The sequence below is a fragment of the Cygnus atratus genome, chromosome 15 (genome assembly GCF_013377495.2).
Source record: "Cygnus atratus isolate AKBS03 ecotype Queensland, Australia chromosome 15, CAtr_DNAZoo_HiC_assembly, whole genome shotgun sequence".
NCBI lineage: Eukaryota > Metazoa > Chordata > Aves > Anseriformes > Anatidae > Cygnus > Cygnus atratus.
The window spans coordinates 1,433,250-1,459,856 of record NC_066376.1 but is presented as its reverse complement, the minus strand read 5'-3'; the positions used below and the strand labels follow the sequence as shown (position 1 = coordinate 1,459,856).

Genomic DNA, 26,607 nt, shown 5'->3' with positions numbered 1-26,607 from the left:
ACACCTGCAACCACCACCCCTCCGGTGGATGCCTTTTCTTCTACTACATTTTTAAACACCAGCAAAAAAAAAAAAGAGGCCAAGGTTTCCAGGTAAACTTCTCAGTCATGGGATCAGCATTCAAACTTCCCCGAAACCGAAGGAAGCAGCATAATAAATAACCCAAACCTCATGCTCGTGCCATTGCTGTGATGGCATCACGGTGACACTTCACTAACACCAGAAACCATTATGCTCTGATAGAATAATGCAGAAGTGCCTCCTTGTTTGGTGCTTTAATTGCGTTTACAATTTGCTTACGTGATTGGTTCCTTCCACAGGCTGAATGAATCTTGTTTGCAAAATATTTATCTAGCACCTCATTTGGGCCTTTTTCCCCCTCCAAAATTCCTTACAGAAGAGAAACACAGCCTTCTTTTCACTAGGGATATGGCTTCTTATGAGAATGACATTCCAAGTTATTTACGTTTTTTCTAGAAACAGAAGTTAATCTATTTTGCCTTTGTAGACTGGACAGCATTGTACAGACACTCCACAGCTTGTGGTTTTACTTGAACTGGAATTTAGTTTTAATTGGATTTTTTTTTCCAATAGCTTTTGAAGACACCTTGAGTTTTGAAAAAGCTTTTACTACATCATGTAACAATACCAAAATCTACTGACCATTGCCAACTCTTGCAATTTAAAGACTTATTACAGACTGTAGGTTCTTGAATCGTGAAATCTGTTTATTTTTATAAGGTTTGCTTAGGTGAAGTCACCAGCTGGGCAGCATAACCCCAGGACTCATTGCCAAATCTACAAAAAACAAACAAACAAAAAAACCCACAGACTGGGTTTTGGATGAAAGTTATGACCCCCAAACCTGCAAAGCTTATGCAGGCGTGTGGCAATAGCAGAGTCACTCTGATATTTTCACCTTCTCTTTCTTGCCCATCCACAAATAGTGCTCCACGTTAATGAGGGAGGAAAAATAAGGGAGTTTCAGCTCTACAGTCTTACAAATTGAGATTCTAATCTCTCCTTCAAAACTACCACGATACTAAAGATATGCCAGAAACGGTCAGTATTTGCAGGGGAAAGTCAGAACATCTTTGTGAGGTTTATTTTCAGCTGAAGAATGAAAGAGGCGATACCGTCTCGTCAAACAGCCAGGTCTGAAAGTAAACGTGAACAAAACCCAGTAGCCCTGAAAGCAACACACGTGCAAAGAGATCAGAGCAGAACATTTCCCACATGGAGAACCTCAGAAGTGCAGATGCTGCCACTTGAAGCGTGTTGCTCGTGAAGCACAGTTTTTACGTTGCGCACTGCAGACACTTTGGAAAAAATAGGCTCTGCTCCTGCCTCCAGCCAGACTCTGCACTGCACTTCGAGAACCCGGCTGCAGCAGCGGGCTGGGGCCGATATCCCCGTTCGGTCTGCCCGGACACTGCTCCCAGCTACGGCTGCAAGCAGCAGAGCGTATTTCCTTAGTGATACCTCCATGTGGCATTTCTTCTGTATTCATAGTAACAGCGCTGCCAAAGTTGGCATTTTGTTATTCAGAGTTGCTAGGTCCACGATGCCAGATACAAGAGGAATTCATTTCCTAGGCCTTACTTGCACAGTGTGGTACGGTGTCACGTTTGCTTAGTGCAACTACTGGCACACGCCTGCCGCAGAATCAGGGAGCTTCAGTGACGGTAATTTTCTGAACTCTGCCTTCTTAAAGGCTGTTTTCATTTCAGAGTAATTAAGAAGCAATATTTTGTTGAGATATAACTTTTTTCCTCTAATGAAAGAACAGGCAGCAAATTATTAAAAGCATTATTTACCTAATTTGATGGTGTTCAGTAAAAGAAACGTGAAATACGTAGATAAAACCGGTTACATAACCTCACTCAGTCATGAGCCAGAGTCCCTCTCACCCCAACCAAAATTCATCTGTAAATCTTTCATGGTTATAACAACAACGTAAGCACACCTGCCTTCCTTCTCATTGTCAGGAGATCAATCAGGAAAGTAAACTTCTCCCCAGAGGACACCTGTGTGCCACAGCAGACCACTTCAGCACATCTTCACCGGTCACTAGATTACCAGCACACATTTTTTCACCTGAGCCACGACTACACACACCAGACGATCAGCTGGCTAACAAGGGACCTTACTGTCCACTACAGGCTGACGACCATTCCTCAGTGGAGCAAAGCTCCTCCCCTTAACACACTGCTCTCAACAGTGCAGTAAAGAATTATTTCCCCATTAAAAATGGAAGAAAACATCGGTAATGCCACCCTGCATTTTCAGTCGATTTGCTTTAGTGGATTCCCTCTTCCCGCACTCTGGACACTTTGTTTTGTTGACCTGCCCAAGCTTTATGTCTATCTTCAATTTGTCGTCGCATAACAGGATCCAATCCAAAATGGTCTGGGAGCTTTTGTAACTCAATGCCTCTGAACAACAGTAACATAAACAGTCTCAAACACTTACTACCAAAATTAATAATCCTAGAAACGCACTCTAATAGCCCCAAATCCTCAAGCAGCCAAAGGAGCAACCTATCACAAGCAGTTTTCAGAAGGCTGCTCGACAAGCGACCAGCGAAGCCCTGGCACGTTCCACCTCTGCTGCAACGGTACGTTCAGTCTTCGGAGCAGTAGATCCACAAGTCTAACCAACAACAGATAACACAACCTCATAAAGCCCTAGATAAATATCAGCCTCTCCCAGTTAGGGACTTTCTGCACAAAGCAATGGTTTTCTTTGGAAAAGTCGAAACATGTCATGTAAGTAAACACTTGGAAAACACCTTATCTGTTAGACATACAGGTTGTGTGTTTTCCTGAAGTTAATCAAGATGCATCTTGCCGATTTAATGTTTTCTGTGGTATTTATGACTTTTGCAATATTTGTTCGTCTATATTGACACTACAAAGTAGAAACTTAGAAGAGAAAAGCAGACCTTTAACTTATTGAAATACCAGCAGAAATTAGTTCAAGGGAGATTCTTCTATCATGCCGGACCCCACGTCATCTTTCCTACATGAATCACTCAAAGCTTTTGTGTCCTCAAAAAGAGGAAAGTTACTCCATATATAGAACAAATTTTGATTAAAAAAAAAAGAAGAGAAGAGAAGAGAAGAGAAGAGAAGAGAAGAGAAGAGAAGAGAAGAGAAGAGAAGAGAAGAGAAGAGAAGAGAAACAACCCCCACAACTTCTCCCCTTGCTGTTTTTCACATCACACAGTAACTTGAAGGGACTGAGCATACGGGCCACTCTAACACCCCTCCAAGACACACACCTTTCGGGCTGATGTTCCCAAAACAACGAAGTCAGTACCCAGACGCAAGCACAACGGTCACCCCATTCTAGCACTTTTGTCATAGAATTTTGATTTGAACTTCTGAATCGAGTCTTTTTCGCTTGCTGTGAACAGAACAGCCTTTAAGCCGCATCCAGCTGCTCATTTCTTGCCACAGCTCTCCCCTACCATTCCCCTCTGTCTCGCGGCCCCCAGCACCCCAGACACCCCCGGCTGCCCTGGATATGCCCACGGGGAGCTCTGCTCTGCACAATTCCGGGGGGGTCTCACTTGCCCCGCGGGCCACCAGCGCTTGGGGAGCGGCGAGCGGCAGCACCAGGTCGGGGCCGGCCCCTGGCAGCGAGCCTCCAGGTGCGTGCCGGGGCGCCCAGCGGCCGTCACCGCCCGGACACCAGCACCGCGCCGGGCACCTCGCTCCGGCTCCCGGAGCCGAGCAGCGCCGCAGCCGGGCCCGCAGGGTTCACGCACCGAAGCCCTTTTCCCTTCTGCAGCCGCCTAACGCCGCAGCCCCCCCCCCCCCCGGCTAACTTCCCCGGGTGTCCCGGTGCCGTGCCCCGCAGCACAGCCCGAGCAGCCCCGCTCCCGGCCCCGCCGCCCCGCGGTACTCACAGGGCCGTGGCAGCCGGGGGGGCTCCGGGGGGGCGCTGCAGCCCCCGGGCCGAGCAGTTGGCGATGCAGGCGGCGCCGGGCCGGCCGCCGGCGCAGGTACAGTCGGCGGCGCAGGGCTGGCAGGCGGGGGCCGGGGGGGTCCTGCTGGCCGCCAGCCCCCCGCACAGCAGGGAGCAGAGCAGGCACCAGCCCGAGAGGGGCAGCCGCGCCGCGGGGACGCCATGTTTGCGCTGTGATCCAGTGTCTCCATTTCCAAAAGGCATCTCTCCCTACGGGCATGGCATGGCCCCGCACCGCCGCTCCCCCGGCCCGGCCCGGCCCGGGCCCGGCCTCGCTCCGCTCCGCTCCGCGCTGCCCCGCTCCCGCTCCCGGTCCCGGTCCCGCTCCGCCCGGCTCAGCGCCAGCCCGGCATGGCGGCCTCCCCGCAGGGCTGCGCTGCTCCCGCCGCGGTGCCCGGCCCGGCCCGGCCCCGCTGGGCTCCCGCTCTGCCGCTGCTGACAGCCCCGGCCCGGCGCCGCCCGGCTCGGCTCGGCTCGGCTGGGCTGTGCGCTCCGCCCGGGCCGCGGCCCGCCGCCTCCCGCCCCGCCTCCCGCCCGGCGGAAACCCGGCGCCGCTCCAGCCCCGCCGCCCGCCCGGGCCGCCCCCGCCCCCGCCCCGCCCGGCCCCGGCGCCGCCGAGAGCTGCGGGGAGCCTGGGGGGGAGCTGGGGGTGTCGGGGGTACGGGGGAGCTGCGGGGGCTGGGGGTGTCGGGGGTACGGGGGGAGCTGGGGGTGCTGCCGCCACCGCCTCCCCGCAGGGCTCCCGGCCTCCCGCACCGGGCACGGAGCCCCCGGCCCCTGCTGGGCGATGGGGTTCGGGAGGCAGCTGGGGGTGTGCTGCTGGCCGGGCCCTTCGGCCCCCCCCGGGCAGCTGTGCCTCCTCCCGAGGGCAACGTGAGGCTCGCCTGCACCCGGCCTTGCCCGGTGCTGAGTACACCACAACTTGGTGGCTTTAGATCCTGGCCGGGCCGCAGGGTGCGTGTTCCACACCTAGGGCACGGCAGGTATTTGGGGTGTGCTGGAGAGAGGCGAGGGCAGGCGCTACTCGGTGCTGCTTTCTAATGCTGGCCGTAGCGGGGTCATCGGGCTCCCAGCGCCGCTTGTGTGTGTGTGTGTGCACAAAGTGTGGCCCCAGCCATCAGGCAAGGGGAGGATGGATGAGGGGAGATGCTCAGATAAAACGTGGAAGAAATGGAAGAAATTATTGCTTTTGAACTGCTCGTCATCTTCAGTGCCACATCGCTTTGGAAACCAGAGCCATCAGCTCCTGCCCAGCAGGGATTGCTCAGAGCATGCTGCAGGCTGTGCGAGAGGTCAGAGCATGGCACCAGGCTGCTGAGAAAGGCAGAGGAGCTTGGGGGGAAGCAGTGGGCAGGGGCCTGCCCCCACAGACCAAGTGGCTGGGGCAGGGAAATCTGAGAGGCTGGGACCGAAAGGTGGAGGGATAAATCCTGTACATCCCCCAGAGCCAGGTGCTGCTGAGCTCAGTGGGCTCTGATGTCTGAAGTGCCAGCCAAAGACACTTTCTCGTTAGGAGACTTGCAGATCTAGACAAGACTTTCAGCAGGGTTTTTGCTAAATAAAAACAAGAGCATTATACCTATAAACTTTTTTTTTAAATGCAACTACATTAATTCTTGCAGCCCTTTGTACCTTTTAAACTATTTATACATAACATTTAAGTTCAGCACAGGAAATCACAGCTCAGCCCTGCTGTCAAGCATGCAAGTGTGCCCACAGGAGCCCCAGGGACCGCCCGTGTGCACAGCTGAAGCCAAGTCTGTTCAATCACAGCTGCAGCAGCAATTGCCATCCAAGAAATCCTGCTCTCAGTGAGAGGGGCTGGATGGATCACAGGCAGTCACTCACCTGGAGAGGGGTCGCACCCCTCCACCAGCCAGCTGCCCAGGCACAGGGCAAAAGGCCCTTTGTGCTTGTCCAAAGCCACCTGCAAAGCCCAGCGAGGCTGGCCTCCGCTCACAGCCTCCTGCCACCCGTGGGGGCTGCCCACTTGCTGGGGGGCTCTGTCACCACCCTGTTCGCTCTCCAGCGGCCCGCGTGCTGGGGGGCTGCCATCCTGACACTACAGCACGCATTGTGTTGATGGGGTCCTGTCAACTCTGGGGCTCAGGAAATCTGCCTGGCAGCTTTCAGGGGAGCAACCACAACAGAAAGGGGTGGGAGAGAGGTGCTGGCTGTCCTGAGCATCTGAACGGCGTGAGCAACAAGGAGCCAGAACAATTGTTCGGGGTGGTACCAGGCAAATGATGTGAGCCTGAGCCTGCTACCACTGCTGTTCGTCGTCTTCTCTAGGGACTGACCTGTGAGCCCTGGCATACATCCGCTGAGGGCTGTGAAGCCTTGTGCCTGCAGAGCTGCTCACTGCCCCTCTGCTCTACCTGTGTGTATGGTCTGGACCCAACAAAGCCCATCAGTGCCTGCTTGGCTGGAGGTGCGTGTCATCCCATTGAAACCAGAGGAGTGACAGCAGACTATTAGCTGGGGTTCTGCGTTTCCTCGTCCAAATGCTGTACAAGCCTTAAATAAGAAGCCTGACAGTGTCTGATTTCACTCTTTGGCATGATGCTTAATGTATGTGAGAATTTACTTTCTGAAAACATTTTGTGCCTTTTGGACTTGAAATCTACTGTAAAGACACATCGTCTTTTGCATGATGTATTGTGCCCAAAATAGCTCAGCGGTTACTACTTCCTCATGTGACTACCATGTATTTATTTCCGCTCCCTCAATTGTAAATTGCTTTCTGTTTTTCTTCCCTAATCTCCTGCACTGATGTCCATATTTCTTAAGATAACAGCGAGGAGAAAATGTCAGCAGATTAGATCACTAATGTAATCCAGCGGATGTAATGAGGTTAAGGGCTCTCCCCCAAATGCTGGGGCTGCCAAGCTGTAATGAGGGCAGCAAACAAGGAAATAATTGAGTGAGTGGGAAAAGAGACAGCAAATCTTGACCAAGTTGCAAGACAATAATTTGTTCACATTGAACCATAATTTTTGATCTTGGAGGAAGGTCTCATCGCTGAGCTGGGATGGATTTTAAAACGCAGACTGCGGAAAATGATGGAAGTGGAAAATGTACTCGGGGGCTGGGAGGCTGTTGCTCACTGTGAGGCGGGGAATGGCTTCTTGTGGGGACGGGATTCTTCTGGTCCCTCCTCCTGGCAGGCAAATGGAGAGTTTCTCAATACTGTTTACTTGAAGTAGAATTAAAACCCAACTCAGAGGGTGTTAATTCTCCCTGTCCCACCAGCAATGCAGGCTGAACGCACCCAGCACAGCAGCAGATACGCTGTGGTCAGCAGAACGTGACAGGGCTGTGTGGCCAGCTGGGATTGTCCCCGCTGCCTCCAGCCAGAGCCCAAAGCTCCCCAGATGTCTGCGGTGGCACCGACGGCCCCGAGACCCCGCCAGCAGCACACACACGCCATACCTTGGCTGTGGCCTGAAGAAGACAGGAAAATAGCCTCCTCCTAAACTTCTGCCCCCCTTGTCACAGCATTTGGGCCCTTTGGAGGGCAGCTGTACTAACGTAGGGCCACGTTGCTCATTTGCTATTATTTCCCTGCTTGCACGGCTTGCCCTCTGTAGATGTCCAGGGGGAAAAGAGCTTCCCACTTGCCTTTACCTGGGACATGAGTACCTCCAAGGAGGTGAGGATCTCCATTTCTCCAGGGGGAGGCAGCTGCTTCCGTCCCTGCAAGTTGTTGCTTTGTGGCTGCGTTCCACGCACGTTTGCACAAGTGCTACGGCCCATCCTGCAAGGGGCAACCTGCAGTGACCCCCCAGAAGAGCCATCTCCTCCCCCCAGTCTGGCTCCTGCTTTGCCTGCCAGCACAAGCACTCCCCAGCTGCTATCCTTGGCCAGATGACTGCAGCCAACCTCCTCATGCTCCATTGCCTTTCATCCAGACACAATACTTTTGCTTGCCTAGAAGGCCTGGGGGAGAGGACAGCTGAGCCATTATCCTATGTTATATCCCACTTGCCACCACTGATCTACATTCAGTCTTCTTTTGCAGGGCTCTTTAGCTGACTTCACATCATGAGGCGTACCTGCTGGTCCTGCACGTTGTTGTGGTGATGTTGAGACCTGCAGCTGCAGACGGACTTCCCCTGGCACCAGCTGCTCCACCTGGCACCTTTCGGATAGGGCTGAAAATTAAAAGCGGGGAAATCACCACCTCCACAGTGTCAGTTCAGTAAATACTAGCCCAGGTGCCTCCCGCGTGGCTCAGCCAGGAGCAGCATGGCTCAGTCCTACTAAGGGCTATGGGATACACCCATATCCCCATGGGCGAGCCAAGAGGGGGGCTGTGGACCCCCCCCCCCCGGAGCATCCTCTGGGCCGGAGCTCTGCGCCGCGGCTGCCGCTCGGTTTGTGAACGCGTAGCGCCCTCTAGTACCGCCGGGCTGCCCTCCTCGCAGCCTTGCCTTTATCCTCGCTTCTCAGAAAAAAAAGAAAAAAAAAAAAAAAACTGGAAAAATCCGCAAGGCCCCAGCAGCAGGTGCGCACTACAGTCAGACGCAAAGGGAGCTCACCTGGCGCAGCAAGGCGCGGGCACCCTGTCTGTCCCTACCAGTGACACCACGCTGCTGATTGTCCCAGCTCCTGCCCTCAGCCTCCCCCTGCACGGCTGCGCACCCCAGGACAGCACCCAGTCTGTGCTGCCTGCACCTCGCAGCCTGGGACCATGTGCGGTGGTTAGTCCTGGCTCAGCCACAAGGAGCAGGGGCGTCTCAGCCCTATCCCAAGCTGATTTAATCCACGGGGGATGAATTCAGCCGCGATCTCCCTGCCCGAGGGCTCCCAGCCACCCACCTGCACGTGCAGGGCATGGGATGCAGCAGACGAGGTCGGGATGCATTGGCCTGGCCCTGTTGTGCTGACAGCGTGGTGCCCACAGCCGGGCAGGATGCACGGTGTCCCCCAGCTTCTCCTTGGGTGCTTGGAAAAGGGACCTCCTGCCCCGGCTGTGCTCAGGGCGATGTTCGCCAGCGAGGCACGGGGCTGTCAGTTTGTGTGGGGTTTTCAGCTGCACGAGGCTGAGCTGAGTCAGCAGTGCCAGCACATGCCTCTGTTGGGCTTATTCCGGATGACTTTTGTGGGCAGTTTCAGCTCAGGAGGTGAATTTATTCACGCTGATCATTTTCATCCATTTGACATAGCGTGAATGCAAACGAGAGCCGAGCGGTTGCAGTGACAATGCTTTCTGCTCAGTAACTAATTGGTGGCGATTCTGGTTTTATTTACCAAACACTACTTCAAAGCAAACAAAACATCACTATTCCTCTCTCAATAGGTTTTGAAGTTCCAGGCTTTTGCGGCTCAGGGAATGCTGCTGCTGAGCACGGGCTGGCCGTGGGCGCAGGGTGCAGGTGCCCTGGGCAGTGGCACCGGGGCTGACCATGGGACACGACCAGCACCCATCCAACCTCAGCATGGCTCCCCCGCACCTTGCTGCTCCCGCTCGTTGTTAGAGCAATGCTGGTGTCTCCACACCATTAGGAGGCATCATGTCGCTGGGGCTGGCGTTTGTAATTGGGGCGAATTTAGCTGGGTAAAAAGTCAGGTAGGGGCTGGAGCTGCTCGCTCCCCACTGCAGGGGCTTTAGGAAGCGGTCTCCCATCTCATTCCCCACTCACACCCATTGGTCCTGGCATCGCCCTCTCTCCGTTCTTGATGGATTAGTTTACACCCAAGGACAGAACTGAACCGGGAGGTCAGCAGTACTGAGCACGTCCCCATGCACAGGCATCCCCCAGAACCACATCTGCAGGTGCTTCTGCACACCCTCTGCCTCAGCCTCCCTTGGCAGCAGGCTTCCAGTTATACTTCTGCATTTGAAAACTTGGGAAAATGTGATCTATTATTATTATTAATTTATTTTTTTAACAAGGACTCAGATGCTCCTCAAAAGCTGTTGGCTTTTAATGCAATGATGCGAAGAAAACTGCTCTGTGCTAATTAGCACTGTTGAAACTGAAGCCAGAGGGCAGCCAGCGGAGGCAGAAATGTGCATTCAGAGCCTTAGGACTTGCTGGACTCTGGTGGAGGCCAGGTACTGGCAGCCCAGAGGCTGTTCCCAGAAGGGCAGGCAGGGAAGGACCCGCTGCACCACAACGCAATTGCTTTTGAGAAGCCAGCTTGGAGAATTCACTTGCCAGTCGCTTTTTTGCTGTGAATTGGCTGTAGCTGGTTGCATTTGGCTGTGCCTCGCTCCATGCCTTCCCCAGGCAGGCCTGATCACTTACACACGTGCAACTTTTCAGATGTGATTAGTCCCTATGATTGCAGAAGGACAGCTAATGCAAATCAAATTGCTTGCAGACAAAATGTTTGCAGGACTGGGACAACCCTTATCTTTGTTGGGGAAGAAGATGTTTCCAGCAATAAAGAAGAAACGCTTTTAAACAAAACAGAAATTGTAAACTCACAGAAAATGGTAGGCAAGAAGATGCTGGCTGAGTGGATCTATCGAAGCTGATTACATTGCAGAGCTGAGGGTGCCTTGCAATGCCTGGCCCTGGGCTGGCCGTGCTGCTCGTTCATTGTCATCTTCATGAAAAAAGTAATTGCCCAAACTTACCGGAGTTTTGCTGGGTGGAAATGCTCAGCCTTCCTCAGAAAGCATTAACAAACACTATTAAAGCTCTGAGATGCATCTCCATAGCCCAGATTATTAATTACTTGGAGCAACGCCACGTGCTGACAGCTCAGACCATGAGAACATCGTTGCAGGTGTGTTGATCCTGGGCTGATAACTACAGCCTGGCACTGCCTGCATCTGGTCAGTGACCTGCCACCCCTTAGCCCTGACAGGGGGCTGAACAAGCCCTGGGCACAGCTCTGCACCCCCCTGGCACTCAGCTCTGCCCCTGCCAGCTTGCACAAAGCTCGCACAACAGCCAGGAGCAGGAGGTGAAGCTGCTTTTCCCCCACCAGAGAGGGGACAGCGTGGACAAGCTCACAGCAAGCAGTGATGCGATGACTTGCTCCAGCAGGAGCTGCTTCCCGGGCCTGGCACCTAGCGGCTGACTCGTTCTCTGGAGCAGCAGCTTTATGAGCCTCTGCATGCTGCCGCGCTGGCTCATTAGGGCTGCTTGTTGTTTTACAGGGCCCCAAAGAGCGCTGCACACATCGCTGAGCTGTGGCTGGCCCGAGGTATCTCTGGGTCTGTAATGCTTGAGCTGCAGATTGCAAAGATGAGCTTTTGGGGGTTATCTGCTCAAGCTCCGTGGACACTGCCTCTGAGGGTGAGTGGCTGGGTCCTGGTGGTGGTGCAGCAGAAGCACCCCTTGGTCCCTCCTCTCCCTGACCCACATGCCGGAGGATAAGCAGCCCCTCAGCGCTCACAGTGGTGCCTGCACCCGGAGGTGCTGAGCCTCGGCCGTGCCCGCACCCTGGAGTCATGCTGCAGTCATGCTGCTGCTCCTGCACGCAGCCTGCATCCGTGCGTGCCCTGCAGCACCCTCAGCAGAGACAGCAGCGGGACATGAGCCAAGTGCAGGTGCCGGCCCCATGAGGAAGGCGAGAGGCCGGGCTGCTGCTGCCGGCCCTGGCCCGACCGGTGCAAACCCATCCCTGCTGGGAACGGCTGAGTGCGCGCAGATAAAGGTCACGCCGTGTGATGTTTACACGCTGGCTTTTGAAACTATAACCACATTCCAACCCTTCCCCGTTGCAGGATGTCTCCGTACAAAATATCTCAGATGGTTTTAAGATGAGATATTTAAGATATTTCTAAAATATTTGATGTCATTGAGGCATGTCTGAAAAGCATTTAAAATATACCAAATAGCTTGAAAGTATCTTTCATTTGGGAGGCTGAGCATTTGTTACTGAGCCCTTTCTCCCTCCATAGGACACATTTCAAAGGCCTTTTGAATATCCGACTTCATCATATTTGAAAGCTCTCGTGGGTGACTGCTGGAGCAGAGCCGGGCTGAGGGCTCTCATGCACTCAGTCCTCCATCGGCTGAAATCTTGGCTCATTTCTGTCTTGGCACAAGTAAAATTAATTTTCTGGCCTGGGCCCAGTCCAGGCTCATTAGGATCTGGCACGATCACCCTGTTGTGCGCAGAAGGGGCGGGTGGGGGCGCAGGGCAGCACCGCCATTCCCTGGGGATGCCCATGGGGAATTGCTGAGGCAGTCCCTGCATGCCAGCACCCTGCTGGCAGGGGTATGGGATGCTGACCTGCTGACTCTGCAGGGAGCAGAGCCCTTCAAGTGCAAGGGGTCTGTGGATTATTTTGCAGTTAATTGCAGCAGCCAGGCTGTGCCTTGCTTGCCCCAGGTACAGCTCCTGCCTTGGGTGCTGTGCATGGGTAACCCCAGGCTGCCAGTGCTGCTTCCCTAGGGGCAGCGGGGAAGCTGTGCCCCATGCGCAGGGTTGAGCCCAGGACGGGCAGCTGGGTGCACTGAGGGCTTCTTGTCCCCCTGGCGAGACGGGGACTGAGCCCAGCCTGGGCCTTGGTGCTGCCACAGGCAGGGGCTTGCAACTGAATGTGGAGTGCCGGGAAAGATGTTTTCTTCTCTTGCCTTGGCCTTCTGGAGAGGGACAGGGGCTAACGGAGCACTTCAGTGGGTGAAGGAGCGCCCAGGCTTTGCCTCTGGGCTGCACGTGCTGGGATAATGGCGTCTAACCAGCTCCATCATCCACTGAGCCCCTCGGGGAGCCATCTGCTGCCACGACCACCACTTGCTCCAAAAGCAGCAACGTGAGCGATGCGTTAACTTGGTAGCCTGCAGGGGCTGGTTGCAGGGCTGGGGGGGAGGGGGCGGGTGGCAGCCCCAGCCCTGGCACTTTTGGGGTCCCACCAGCAGCAGAGGCAGCGCAGAGCCCCCGGGCACTGCCGGGCAGGGGAGGCCAGTGCAGTGCCACTTGTTAAACAGGACCTGCGCCGTGAATAAATTATGGGTTTGAATGCCAGGAAACAAAGACTGGGCGACAGGCTGAGCTCCCAGCCTCCTGGTGCCCAGGGTTCGGTGTGTGTGCTTTGTGGGGAAAACAACAGTGATGAAGGGTGGGCAAAGCAGCAGGTGGAAACTGCCCTTCGGGACAGATCAGAGAGAGAAGCTAAGGAGCCAAGGATGGAAACAGAGGGACTGTGCGCAGAAGAGATGGAAAATGAAATAACCAGACAAAGGAAGGAGGTTTGCAATATAAGACTTGACTTGGCAATATAAGAAAGGGAAGAGACAAAAACAGTCTCCCAGCAAAACATTGGAATTTAACTTTCACAGCTGCAAAAGGAAAACAATTGCTTCCCACACAAAAATAACTGATGGGCTGCATTGATGAGAAGATGTCTGAGGAATTTCAATTAAAAGCCAGCAACACTGACAAAGGCAACAAGATTGAAGTGTTCAAAGGTAAATGAGCAATGGGGAGGGAAGAACAATAAGTGGCGAGGAAGGGAACAATGACTGCTCAGCTCTGTGTGGGCTGGGACCCTTCCATGCAGGCAGAGGGAAAGCGCTCGACTCACCCAGCGTGGCAGGTGCCGTGGTCCCCAGCCCCACGCGTGTCCCGTGCCCGCTCCCGGCACATCTCCGTGCCTCTTGTGCTCGGGCACTGCTCTTGGAGGTGGAGGTGCTCCTGAAGGGGGGGGTCCCATCTGTCTGACATCTCGTGGAGGTCTGTCTGCTCGTGCACAGCACGAGACCGAGCTCCTGGTATTTTGCCCAGGCTCTCTGTCACACCTGCACTGGCAGCACCGTGACTGACATGTTGGCCCCGTCACCACGGTGTCACCTGTCTGACTGCCTGCCTGCACCTCCCGTCCAGGTGCTGTCCATGTCTTCAGGTCCTTTCTAAACAACATTTCTAAGACTTTGGAGTCAGAGCTGTGTTTGCCCTTGGCAAATGATCTGTAGCAGTACAGAGAGTGAGAAGGGACACCAGGTTTACAAGGGATTGGGAGAGCAGTCCCCGTAACCTTGGCTGGAGGCACTGCAATAGGTGACAGCAGAGCAAGCTGAGCTGCGCTATGAGCAGAGCATGGAAAGAGCCTGCACCGGCTCTCCTGCAGCTGCCAGGGCACCAGGCAAAGAAGATGAATATCTTCCAAGACAGTGCAGCTGACATCGTCTCTGATGGGAATAGCTCGTCCTTGCAGCCTTCCTGCTGCAGGCACAACTCCGCTCCGCCTGAGCCGGCAACGAAGTAGGAGAGCAGCAGGCTCGGGCTGTTGGGAAAGGCATTGGCAGATGCTGGCAAGGACAAAGCGGGTGTCCCTGCCGGGGAGGGCAGTGCCTAGGAACGTGGGGATCCGTGCCTGGGGGCTGCTGCTGTGACGAGGAGCAGCTGAGGCCAGGAGAACACAGGGGCTGTTGCAGCACGAGCCAGGGATGGAGCAGCTTGGGCCGGCGGGAGGAAGGAGGGCTGGCCTCGTGCTGAAATATCTCGCTTGGCTACAAGCACGGCATGCAGCTTCTGGCACGCAGAGAACCCTGCAAATTTCCATGTCGGAGAAAACAGCTAGATTTAAACTCCCAAAATGCAGTGTTTGTGCAGAACAGCTGGTCAGAGCCGGTGCCCAGCCCCAGACACAATCTCCGTGTCTCCAGCTCTGTGCAGAGCTCTGTCCCCAGATGGGGGAGGCTGAGCAGAAGGCAGGTGCCATCCTTAACGAGCTCATTTATAACCCCCCTAGTACTGGCAGTCCCTGTCATGGCACATGTCCGTGCGCCCACGGTGTGCAGTGAGCCTCCCGTAACACCCTTGCCTGCACAATGTGGGGCACTGGGTGGCTCTGCCTGCACCCTGTGCTGCCCCTTGGCTGGAGACAACACCCAAACCTCTGCCCAGGGCAGGCAGAAACACCCAAAATGCAGTCCAGTCCCTAAAGCAAAAGGGGAAATTTCCAGGGACCTCGCAGCTGTGGGCAGGGGGAGATGGGTGCAGGCACGGGAGCAGCGTGACCACAGAGGCTTCCTCTCATCCCACCCCCAATTTCAGAACAGCCAGGAAAGGCTTCATCCTGCACCAAGCACAGGGCCTGGGGCTGCCCCTCGGTGCTGTGGGGCTGCTGGTACAGCAGGAGGAGCAGGAGGAGAGCTGCCTCGCAGCGCTGGCATCCCCTGTCCTCCATGTGTGCCATACAACAGCCTCCTCGGCTAACAGCCGTGATGGGGATGAGCTGATTTTCTGCCTTTAAAAACAAATTTACTTACGCGTGGATATACCAGAGTAACAAATAGCCACCATTGCTGCTGGCCCTGTTCAGAGCCCTGCCAGATCCCGCAGTCCTGCTTCCCCAAGGCACGCTGTATCTTCAGGCGTGTGTTGTTCCATTAATCTATTTTTAGCAAACACATTCCCCTTATTTCAGCTGTAGTTATCTGATTAGTTCCTGTAACTATATGGGGAACAACATTTCCAGGCATGACTGAGATCTGTGAGCAGGCTGTGCCTCTTCACACACATTTTCTGAAGGAGAAAAACTTGCTGGAGATGCTCCTCCTGTGGCCGCGCTGCTCTGAGCTCTGGCACTGCGTGAGGCTGAGCCCCAGGGCTGGGGGCAGCGGGATCAGCCCCACTGCCGGCTCTGCAGTACGCGACCTTTGATAAGGGCAGCAGCAAGCAGCACGCTTCCCTGCTGCCACCCTCGATAAGGGGCCATCCTCATATGGCGTTGCTCTGATGTGGCCGTGATAAGCAGCTGGCTTTGTTTGCTCGTGAACACGAGGCTCTTCAAGATTTCCATCACCATCAGCTGTGGCTGAGAGCGGGGAAAAGCAAAGTCCTCGTGCGTCAGCAGCGCTGGTCTCCCGGGAGGCTGCCCCGAGGGTGCTGGGGGCTGCACGCCCCCTTTCCCAGGCAGGGAAGTGCTCCATGGCAGCTTTGGCACTGCACAGGGACAAGCTAAAAATCCAACAGACCCATAGATGGCTCCAGCATTGCACTTTGCTCCAAGGCCTCGGCCTCTATTGACTGCAGCTGTCCTGGAAAATCAGATTATAGAGCAAAACCTTGGCATCAAGTCTGCTCTGACAAGTCAGGTCTTCCATCTCCCGGATGGATCATCAGGAGGAAGAGAGCGAGATGAGGGGGATAAGCCTCTGTCGTGAAAGCTTTTTCTCTGGTCCTGTCTGTGTGGGAGCCCAGAGCTCCTCCAGCCGTGCACGAGGCTCGGGGGGGGAGAAGTGGGATCTCGCCCAGAACCCACGCACAGGAGCTCCTGACCCCAGCTTGTCTCCCTCATCCATGGGGGAAGCAGCCAGAGCTCTGCTCTCCACTTCTCCCCTACTGGGAGTGTTTTGAGAGAGCAGAACAGGGATTAACTGCGGGTTTAAATGCCCCTGACAGAGCTATTCTGGCACACACAGGGAAGCGTCATCAGGGGCAGGTGTTGTGTGCCCAGGAGGGGAGGAGAGGAGCCTTGGGGGATGGGGGTACCCTCATCCATCTGTGCAGCTCTGCTCCTGTGCCCACTCCTGTGGAAGCAAAGGGAAAAGCTCATCCTGGCCACAGCACGAGCAACATCTTGGCATCACCGTGGTGGGCATCTGGACTCTGGCTTTGGTTCCAGCTTTCCCAGCCTGCCTGAGCCCCTTTGTGTTGGCCCTCAGCTCCTCCCGGTCTTGTGCAAGCGCTGTTACTTATTTACATCTTCATTGTGTGCCTGCCTGGCTTCTCACCAGAGAGATTTATTTTCCACTCTTGCTTCGATATGACTGCTCAAGCCTCCTTTTCCAGGAAGGATAAGGCCGCGCCACTGGAAATATGTCACATAGCTAAAGACATTTATTTCAGTTGAGAGCATTGCAATTGCCTCAGGTGACACTTCATTTGCAGTCAGAAAGAAAGATGCAAAGTGTCGCTCACTGAAACCAGTTGCTGAGACAGACTGGGGACAGTGCAAGTCCCCCCCAGAAGCAGCAGCTCCTGCCGGCCTCGGCCCGTGCCGCGGCCCCCCTGCGCCCCGTGCGCCCCCCGGGCCGTGCTGTGCCAGCCCCTGCCCCGCTCCGCGTCCGCTCTCGCACCCCAAAGCTCCCGCACGGGAGCCGCCCGCGGCGGCCGGTCCGTGCCTGCCTCATCCAAATGCCCACCTGCGGCCGGCTCTGCGCCTGCTGAGGGACGGGGGGGGGATGCTGGGGAGCGGCCCCCAGCCCAGCCCAGCCCAGCCCTGCCGGGGGCCGCGCTCAGCCCCTGCTGGGCATCGCGGGGGGGCACCGGGCACCGCTCGGGGCTCGCTGCGCTGCTGCCCCAGCGCCGGTCCCCACGCGGGGCTGGGGCCGCCTCACCCCGCTCCCCTCCCGTACGGCTCGGCTCGGCGCGGCGCGGCTCGGCGCGGCTCGGTTTGGCACAGCTTGGCGCGGCTCTGCAAAGCTCGGCTCGGCTCGGCTCGGCTCAGCACAGCAGGGCTCGGCACGGCTTTGCACGGCACGGCTTTGCACAGCTCGGCACGGCTTTGCGCGGCTCGGCTCGGCTCGGCACGGCACGGCACGGCACGGCTCTGCGCGCACCGGAGCGCGGCCGCGGGCGCCCCGCGGAGCGCGGCCGGGGCGGAGCGGAGCGGAGCGGGCCCGGCCCCCGCCACCGCCCCCGCGGCGCTGCCATTGGCAGCGGGGCCGTGCCGGGCCGGGCCGTGCCGAGCCGCGCCGGGCCGGGGAGGCAGCGGCGGCGGCACAGCCCCGCGCCCTCAGCGCCCGGCCGCGGCATGTCGCGGAAGAAAGCGGCTCGGAGCAAGGGCGGCGGCGCCGCGCCCTCGGCCGCGCTGCCCCCCGCCGCCCAGGGGCCCGGCCGCGCCGCCGCCGCCGCCCCCCCCCGGAGCCCCGCGCCCGCCCCCGAGCTGCCCCGCAACGGCGGCGCGGCGCCCGGGCGGCCCTCGCTGAGCAGCAGCGGCGAGTTCTACGACCTCGCCTTCAAGGTGAGGGGGGCCGGGGGGGGCACGGCCGGGGGGCGCGGGGAGCGACCGGGGGGGTGCGGAGCGGAGCGGCCGGGGCAGCCCCGTGCGGCAGCCCGACAAGTTCCCCGGGGACGGGGCGGGCGGGGGACGCCCCCTCCGAGCCCCCCGGCGAGCCCCCGCTCCTCCGGGGCCGCCGCTGTCTCCTTCTCCTCCTTTTTCCCGGCCCCGCAGGGTGCCTCGGCGGCGCTCCCCCCCCTGCCCGGGGCGCCCGGGCTTCGGCGTGGCGGGCTGCGAGCACGTCCCCCCGCACCGCGGCTGCTGCCGAACTTTTGCAAGTGGTGCTAAAAGGCTTTTGGCTCAGCTTAGTGACTGTACCCTTCTGCTTCCTCTCTAACAGCGTTAAAAAAAGGCAGGTTATAAGCCGGGGTGACGGTATTCCTTGAATCGCATCGAATCTGCTCTGGCTGCCGTTGAAATGTCTCCAGCTTATGCTTTCTCTTAAGGGCTCAGATGGCTTCTTCTTGCTGCTTGAGATTCTGGCAACTCACAGATCAAATGTATTTGCACCCCCCTCCATCATACGACCTGCTGCAAGCCCATCTTGGAGCTCTCTTACCAATTTTGGCTGAGGCTGCAATTCAGTGCAACCCATCTGACTGCAATTCTAGCACAGATCTTCATAACCGAGCGTGGGGGATTAAGCTGCGAGGAAGACAGTGTTTGCTATGGCAAGGTCCAAGCCTTGGCATGATGTGCCAGAGAGCTCGGTGCCTGGGGCCGTCAGCATGGCCATAGTGTGTTAAGATCTGGGATATGGAGTAGGAGGTGATGGGTTTTTGAGAAGTGGATTTGGCTGATTTAGTAGGCAGGTGGTCTCCGGTACAGCTGCAGTAACAGTTCAACAGCTTCTCTGAAATGGAGTCATTCTGCATCGATGCTGGCCCTGGGCTCCCTGAGCTCGCCTCTTGCCAGGCCTGGCTGGGGTCTCAAAGAAACCTGAAGGTGCCAGTAGCAAATCCCCCGGTATCGGTCTGGGTGTTTCTCAAACACTGACAGACCGTGTTGTGTTTGGTGAAAGACCAATCCAATAAACTTTCCCTTATCCCTCTCCTGAGCTCTGCCACAGAAAACAGCCCAATGCATGGCACGGGGCCGGATCCTGATGGCCAAGCTGTTGGCATGAGCCTGGCCCCAGGCACTGCTGCCTGCCCCTGAGGGAGGCTTGAGCGGTGCTGAGCGGGGAGCAGTGGGCTTTAGGGGTGGATCTGCTCCAAGGCAGGTATCTGGAAAGTTAAAAAAAAATATCAGTACTACTATTTTGTACTAAAAAATGACTTTTTCCCCACCATTGGTTGGACTCACATACATACATGTCTTGGTTTCCCTGACCTTGTGCCAGAGCTCAGAGCGGGGCTGCACGGGGGGATCCCACCGGACACCTGCTGCAGGGGCCGTGCACTGTGGGGAGGGAGCCAAAAACGAGCCCCCAAATGGGCTACACCTGCGGAGTCCATGGCAGTGGCTGCTGCTGCTGCGTGGGCTTGGTTTGACCCAGGGCAGCGCCTGAGTTAAAACCATTTAAATTCATTCATGGGCTAACGACTTCTGAAAGGATAATGGCAGTCGGGCTCAGAGAGTTGGAACCGTGCCACGGACGCGCGAAGCTGTGCCGATGGGAGGGGGTGCAGAAGCTGTGAATGCAGCTTGGTTGTGCAGCCCGGGGTTTCTCCACGGTGAGAAGCTGTCAGCCTGCTCTGAGGGATGGGGTCGGCACCCACGGGGAGCAGAGGACTCAGGATTGGAGCTGTGTTAGGGAGCAGTTTCTGCCTTGCCTTGGTTTCCTGTGGCAGGGCAGGCGCTGGGGGGCACAGGCGGCACTGGGAGCTGCTCCCTCGGCATCGCTGAGGACCGAGGGTGGCCATGGAGCTGTGCTGGTCCTGGGCAAGGAGCTCACAGGGGGACAGGCACAGGTCTGGGGCTGGCATCATGCTCGGGGCCCCTCCCACAGCCCTGTGTGGGGGAGTTCTGCAGGGCTGCGGGGCAGAATGGGGCCCTGCAGCTGTGGGTCACAGCCTGGCTTTCCCACACACAGTGCGTTTGGTTTTTACGGGGTGATTCCCTGTGGGAAGTCTGCTCATACTGGTTGGGGGAAGGTGTCTTGAGTTGTGCCGGCGCTCAGGGACGTGCGCGGTACAGGGAACACTAGTGATGCTGCTGCACGGGGGCTTGCTGCTGGTGCACTGCACTGGCTGCAGCTCCCTGCCCTCCCCTGGGTCCGGGGATGTGACTTTTGGGTGGGGTTCTTGTTATTCCTGGGGCTCCCCATCAGGGATAAGGGTCCGCTGCTTGCCCCTGGGATGTGGCTTTTGGGATGGAGATGGGAAATTGCTGTGGAGGGGCTGGAAATGGTGCCTAACCCGCTCCTCCCTTCCTCCCTCGCAGGTTATGCTGGTGGGCGACTCGGGGGTCGGCAAAACCTGCTTGCTGGTGCGCTTCAAAGACGGCGCCTTCCTGGCGGGCAGCTTCATTTCCACCGTTGGGATCGACTTCAGGGTAAGTCAGCAGCAGCTGGGATTTGCCAGGTTAGCGACCGTCCTTGCAGAGGGATACCAAAACGTTGCTCCAGCTGCTTAAAACTCCTCATGCCGAGTCCCGTGTCAGCGGCAGGCAGGGCACCTCGGGGCTGCGTCGGGCCCAGGAGCCATCTGATGACTGCAGCAGCGCAGCGGCGTTTTAATTACTGCTCTGCACAAGGACGGGGAGCGCGTCCTCTGCTCGGCGCTGCCGTGCCCTGAGGACGATTTGTGTGAGAATAACTGTTTGGGCCTGAACATCTGCCCAGCTAAAATATTTCCCTAAATCAGTTTCATTGTTTTAAAAACAACTATAAACCAAAACCAAACTGACACAAAACACAATCTCCAGAGCAAACCTTGTTGGTGCTGGCACGGGGCGCAGTGCAGGAGCTCGGTGCTCTGTAAGAACGGTTTTGATGGTGACAGGGGCACCTCGCTGCTGGTGCCAGGTGACCCTTGGGATCACCGACGGTGACACACCAGAGCCGTGTGGCACTGGCAAGATCAGCTGGAAGCTGCTGGATGGGCAGGGAGGCAGAAGGGGAGGCACCTCATTTCCTCTTTTCTGGTTGTATGAAAGCTGGAGTTGGGGCCCAGATCCTGAGGGCAGTGCCCTTGTTTGCACAGAGCCTCCTTTGCCATGCGGGAACATCCCAGAGCTGTCCGGGCTGGGGAAGATGTGCGCAGTGGGAGGGAGGGGAGGTGATTCAGGTGGGGATCTGTGCGAAGGAAAGTTTTGGAGCAGGTGTGCTGCTGTGCCGTTCCATAACTGAGGCAGTTTTTTCCAGTGCCGTTACCTTTGGGTGCCCTGGTTGATACCTGGTGCCTGACAACTCCCTGTGCCTTGCGGCTGTTTCCCCAACCATCTGCTTCCCCTGAAAGCACGAGCTCGCAGCCCCCAGACACCCGACTGGGGCCGCAGCCTCCTCTGAGGAGGGAGCTGTGCTGCAGGTCCCTGCCCTGCCGGGACAGGCTGCGCTCTCTGGTGGGGAATTCTGTGTAACGAGGGACCTGGAAACGGGCATGCAAACCTGGCCAGCCCGAAGGGAGGTTAATGGGCTGCGGCCACATGGAGCAGCCAGGGGACTGGGGCTGCTCCAGGGCCCTGCGGGATGCTGCGTGCTGCTTCCTGGCCCCTGCCTGCTCCTCTGCAGCAGCGTGGGATGGGTGGTGTCTCGGTCAGTGCCACAGACGACCCCAGGCTGCTCACTCCCGTGGGAGCAGAGGCTGCCTGTGCCACTGTGCCGTGCCTTTGGCTCTGTTTCCACACCGCGGTGGTGCTGGGCAGGTGCGGTGGGGTGCTGGTGGAAATGCTGCGTGTCAGGGTTGTGCCACATCCTCCCGACTGCCTTTCCTCAGCAGGCAGCACTTCAGGACTTGCACGGATCTTGTCCTGAGTGCAGATAAAAGTGTCGGGTACTGCCGTGCCTGTGACCCCAGGCGGAGGTGTAACCCTGTCAGTGTCTGCTGTGGCCTTTGTACCCAGGTGTGAGCGGGGGCTTTCCGATTCATCCCGCAGGAAGCGCCTGCTTTCCTCCTAACGCCTCCAGATCTTTCCCTCCGGACTCTTCTCGGCAGTATCTCAGATCTCCCTTTCTTGGAGGATTTCTGTGAGATTGGTGTCTCTTGTAACTCGCTATTTTGCCAGCGCGAACAATAACTTGGGAGCACAGTGACAAGGTAAAGAGATGAGGCGATGCTCGGAAAGCCTTTCAGAAATAAAGCGGCGCTTTTCCTGCAAACCAGTGCTCGGTGCAGAGCGACGCTGCGGGTTACGGCTGGCTGAGCTGCGGTGGCTCAGTAGAGTTGGTGAATTGGAGTCCATAATTTTATCCAAAGGTAATTACACCGTATTTCAGGTGTTCTTAAAAGGAAAAGCATTTTATTACTGATCGCAGTGATTGATACCAAGGGCAGTCTTAAAATCTTGTGACTTATTGATTAGAGTGCTGAAATGACTGCTACTGAGAAGCAATCAAATTAGGGTTAATTTACTTCTGTAATAGAGCTGCTAGACGTACATGGGCTTGAAATGGGCAGATTATACAGCGAGGAAGATCGTGTTTATGCCCTAAAATTCATTATTATCATCTTTGTAAGATACTCAATTTTTTGGAGACATGGAAATAGTTTTTTGATTACACATCTCCGTTTCTATTAAGATAATCCTGTTTGCAAGCACTGCGTAATTGTGCCCCCCTCGCGGTTTGCATTACAATGCAGAGGAAGCTCTGGGGTGATAACACCGGAGGCTTCTGCTGCAAGAGCACTTTTTGTTTTTAATTTTTGTCTTTCTAATAACAAAGCTGTCACATCGCATCTCCCTTTCTCTGAAATCCCGGAATTAGGAGCTGGGTTTTCTGGCTGAAGCAATGGAGCCCACTTGTGCCAACGGGCAGGGGGGTTGTGGCCGCTGGTCCTAGCCCGTGTCGGGAGGTGCTGAGCTCCCCTGCGGGCACAGCCACGGTTCCACAGGGCTCGTGGCAGTCACCGAGCCGTGCCGGTGGTGCTGAGAGCTCCCCAAGGCCGCAGCAGGCAGCAGCTGTGCTCCTGTGCACGCACGACCTTGCTTGGCCAGGGCAGCTGGTTTGGGGGAGCTGCCTGGAGATGTCGTGGGGATGCGGCTGCCCCGCTCCTGCCATCGGTTCTGGGACAGTCCCTGGTCCTCTTCGATGCCGGCTGGTCCCTGTGGGGTTCCAGGTGCCCGCTTGGTCATGCCCCAATCTCCTGGGCACCCAGCGGGCTCGAGGACAGCTGCTGGCAGTCGAGGGCGTCCAGGCATTAGGTGCGCACCGAGCTCTGGCTAATGGATGATGTCGGCCCGAGCAAATGTGGGTGAGGAGAAATCCATTTAAAATTAATCGGGCTTTACAATTCCTAATGGCCCCCTAGGTTTTTTTCCCTCCTACTGTTTTATGTTACAGAGAATCTCTCACATTTTGTGGTTTGTTTATAATTGTCTCTTAAACAAAAAAAGGATGTTGATCTAAACATTAGTGTTTCATTTTCCAAGTATACTAGGGAATTAAAGATGTTGGTATTAGGGAAAAAATGCATCAAAATGGTACCTATTAGCTTCTGGCTTTGGAGATTCCCAGTCCTTCGGCTTTCCATCCTGTTAAAATCAGTTTTATTCTGGGAGCATCTTTAGCCCGTCGGGAGACAGCCAGCCCTCTCCTTCAGCTGGGCAGTGCCGGAGCTGTGCCGGGTGGTGGCAGGACCTGGCAGAGGGTTTGGGCAGTGGTGGGAGCTGCTGGGGTCAGAACCAGGCTGCGACCGCTGCCGTATGTGGTGGAGCTGGGGCAGAGCCAAGATCTCTGCCTTTTGTCATCACTTCTTCCATCCGGGCATCGCTGCTCCCTTCCCACCCCGAATGGAGTTTGGGGCTCCCCAGCCTCTCTCCCCTGGAGAAGGAGCACATGCACAAGCCGGGTGTTTCCTCCATGGGGTTTTGGTGTGTCTGCAGGTCCGTGCAGGGGCTCTGGCTCCCCAGGGCAGCTGTGACATCCCCCCCCCCCCCCCCCCACGGTGTTCCTGTCCCACCACCGCCTGCTTTCAGCTCCTCCCTTTGGCACGTGGGTTGGGAAATGCACTGGGGTAAACAAACACCTGTCTCCAACAGCATCAGCTTCGGGGTTTCCAGCCCTTGCTAGACAATGGGATGCTCAATTATTCCCTCCCGTGAGCCATGGCCGTGCTGCCAGGGCTGTGCCGAGCACTGGTCTCCCTCCGCGTCCTCCCTAGGAGCTGTGGGAGCTCCCCAGGGTCCCCCCCACAGCTGTCCCCAGCTGAAACCACCCAGGACTTGGCTGTGCCCTGAAAACCCCCAGTGGTCCCAAAGCCCCCAGGCTGGCAGCTCTGCGGCTCCTCTTGCCCAGAGCCTGCCCTTTTCTCAGTTCGTGTTTTAGGAATTTCAGGGAGAAAGGGCTCCTGGAAGTGAGCCGCTCTGTAAGTCAGAGGTGTGAATCCCAATTTTCCTGGTAGTGCTGTAGGAGCTACGTTTTGCTGTAATTTTGGGAATGTGGCAGAAACCTTGGCAGAAATTGAAGCTGCACAACAAATACTTCTGTCTGGTAGCAGCTAACTTGGAGCGTTTTGCCAGAGAAAGCAGCATGGGGACAGCGTGCCGCCCCGCCGTGCCCCCTGCCCGCGGGCTGGGCTCTGCCCCGGCACTCGCTGCCCATGCTTGGCCCCGAACTGTGCTGAGCCGGGCGAGTGAAGGTTTTTGCACTAATTGGACCTGAAGGGAGAAGAATATTAAGGGAAAAATTAAAGTTGAGCCTTTTCTCTGGGAAGAGGTGCTAACGAGTTTCTTTGCGTTAGCTGGGGAGATGGTTTCTGTGTCCATCAGCCTGGCGAGGCTGTAAGGAAGAGCTTTGCTTTTCTTCCTTTCCCTGAGGTGTGTGGTGGCGTCGCTCCTGCTCTGCTCTCCCAAGCAGAGGGAGCAAATAAGCATCCTGTGGGCTCACAGCACCTTTTGGTGCTGCGGGAGGAGCGGGGAGCCGACCTGGTGCCACGACCTCGTGCTTCAGCGCAACCTGGGGCTTTCCCGAGCAGGCAGCAGTGCACAGAGAGTACTTCTCTGAAGTAAGACTCTGGCTTACAGCAGCGGGCACCAGCTGGCACAGGAGGTATTTCTGCGTGTTGCTGCTCTGTGGGAGACCCGCAGCGTCCCCCGCACGCTTGGGGCACGGGTGCGCCCGCGCAGGGAGCGCTCTTTGCTCCAGCCTTGGCTGTGCCACCGTTAATCTGCCCGCTGGAACAGTTGCCGGGCACTGTAAATAACACAAGCTGTCACTGGTGACCCTGAGCTGTAAGGACTCTTGATTATATTCAGCCCTGCGCTGCTCTGGAGGTGGAACCAGCGGTGTACAATTTGAATTTTTGCAGAAGAGCTTTGTTGCATCTCTGTTTATTTTTCGCAGCGTGTGTGTGCACCTTCCGTCGGCAAACAGCAGCAGATGCCGGCTGCCTGGCTGACGGCAGTGAGCTCGGCGTGGCAGGAGAGGCAGGGAGCCTTGTTCCGGGGAGGCAGGGTGTGCAAACCAAAGCTGGCCCCGGTCTCGGTGTGGCCAGCCCGGCCCTCGGTCTCCGTGCGAATGCGGAGGGAGGGAGCAGGCAGACGGATGAGCAGCCCCGAGCTGGTCGGGGCCCTGCACAGGGGGAAGGTGCCCAGGTCCTGGGGACGGTGCTCAGCGGTGCCGGGAGCGGTGCTTGTCCTCGTGCCTCCCGTCGAGGGGCCGGTGTGACCCAGAGCCGCCTGCGAGCCGAGGGCTGGCTTTTATCTCAGCGGTTGGCACCGAGCATCAGCAGGGCTAATTTCCAGATGGATCAGTCTGGAAAAGGTGGGAGGGGATCTGCTTAGGCCAGAAGAAAGGAATGGAAATAAATTAATTCCAGCATGTCTTTCAATGCAAAATCAGTCCTGAATGTCAGAGGAAAGGGTGCTGGGCATCAAGCAGAGCACTTGGTCTCTTCCGTGTGTAAGCTTTGCTACGCAGGGTGGCCACGTGTAGGGGATGAGAGGTGGGCTCCGTTGGTCCAAGGGGCCGTGGGCAGGAGTGCAAGGACAGAGGGGGCATCCTCAGCCCCGTGTTCCTGCAGGGTGGTGGCCTTGCCCTGGGAAGGGCACCTTGGTGTCGCCTGGGCCGGGCACTTGGTGCCCTCCTTGTGGTGGTGCCGTGCTGGGGAGGGAGCCCCACATCTGTGCTGGGAGCACTTCTCCAGCAGCTCTTTGTCTGAAATTGGCTGGTTCTGCATTTCTTATTACTGCATGAATTTTAATAGGAGCCAGTAGCTGATTTTATACTTTTGCATTTGTTGCTGTAAGGAAAGCCGAGCTACGTTTGCCCAGAGGAGCTCTCCTGTGGTGCTTCCCACCCTGTCTGCTGGGTTTCAGGGGGCAGATGTGGTGCCGGGGCCGTAGGGACCAGGTGCTGCCCAAATCCAGGTGAGCTGGGGCCTGCAGGACTGGTGCCTGCAGGGCTTGGTCTGTTCATGGGAGCCCACCTTTATTTTATCGATTTATTTAGTGTCTGATTCCTAGGACGACAGCTTTTGCAGCTGCTGCTGGTTCCTGCTCCCAGGCCAGGCTCTCTGGGGAGCAAAAAGCCTTTTTTCCGTGCAGCCGAGCCCTGCTTTGCTTTCAGCTGCTGCTCTCTTCCCTTGCAGAGGGACACAGCCGTGCAGTCTGCTCCTGAT

The 26,607-nt window shown here is 56.7% G+C and overlaps 2 protein-coding genes across 2 annotated transcripts in view; one reads left to right on the top strand and one right to left on the bottom strand.

Annotated features, from left to right (window-relative positions):
* The window catches only part of PKD1 (polycystin 1, transient receptor potential channel interacting), an 85,054-nt gene extending 80,878 nt beyond the window's left edge, over positions 1-4,176 (bottom strand). The window contains exon 1 of the mRNA XM_050713733.1: positions 3,914-4,176. Within this exon, the coding sequence (XP_050569690.1) occupies positions 3,914-4,176 (263 nt within the window). The remainder of the gene's footprint in view (positions 1-3,913) is intronic.
* Positions 4,177-17,641: 13,465 nt separating this feature from the next.
* RAB26 (RAB26, member RAS oncogene family) overlaps positions 17,642-26,607 on the top strand; it is a 29,905-nt gene continuing 20,939 nt past the window's right edge. Inside the window, exons 1-2 of the mRNA XM_035563476.1 lie at positions 17,642-17,851; positions 20,273-20,383. Coding sequence (XP_035419369.1) covers positions 17,642-17,851; positions 20,273-20,383 — 321 coding nt within the window. The remainder of the gene's footprint in view (positions 17,852-20,272; positions 20,384-26,607) is intronic.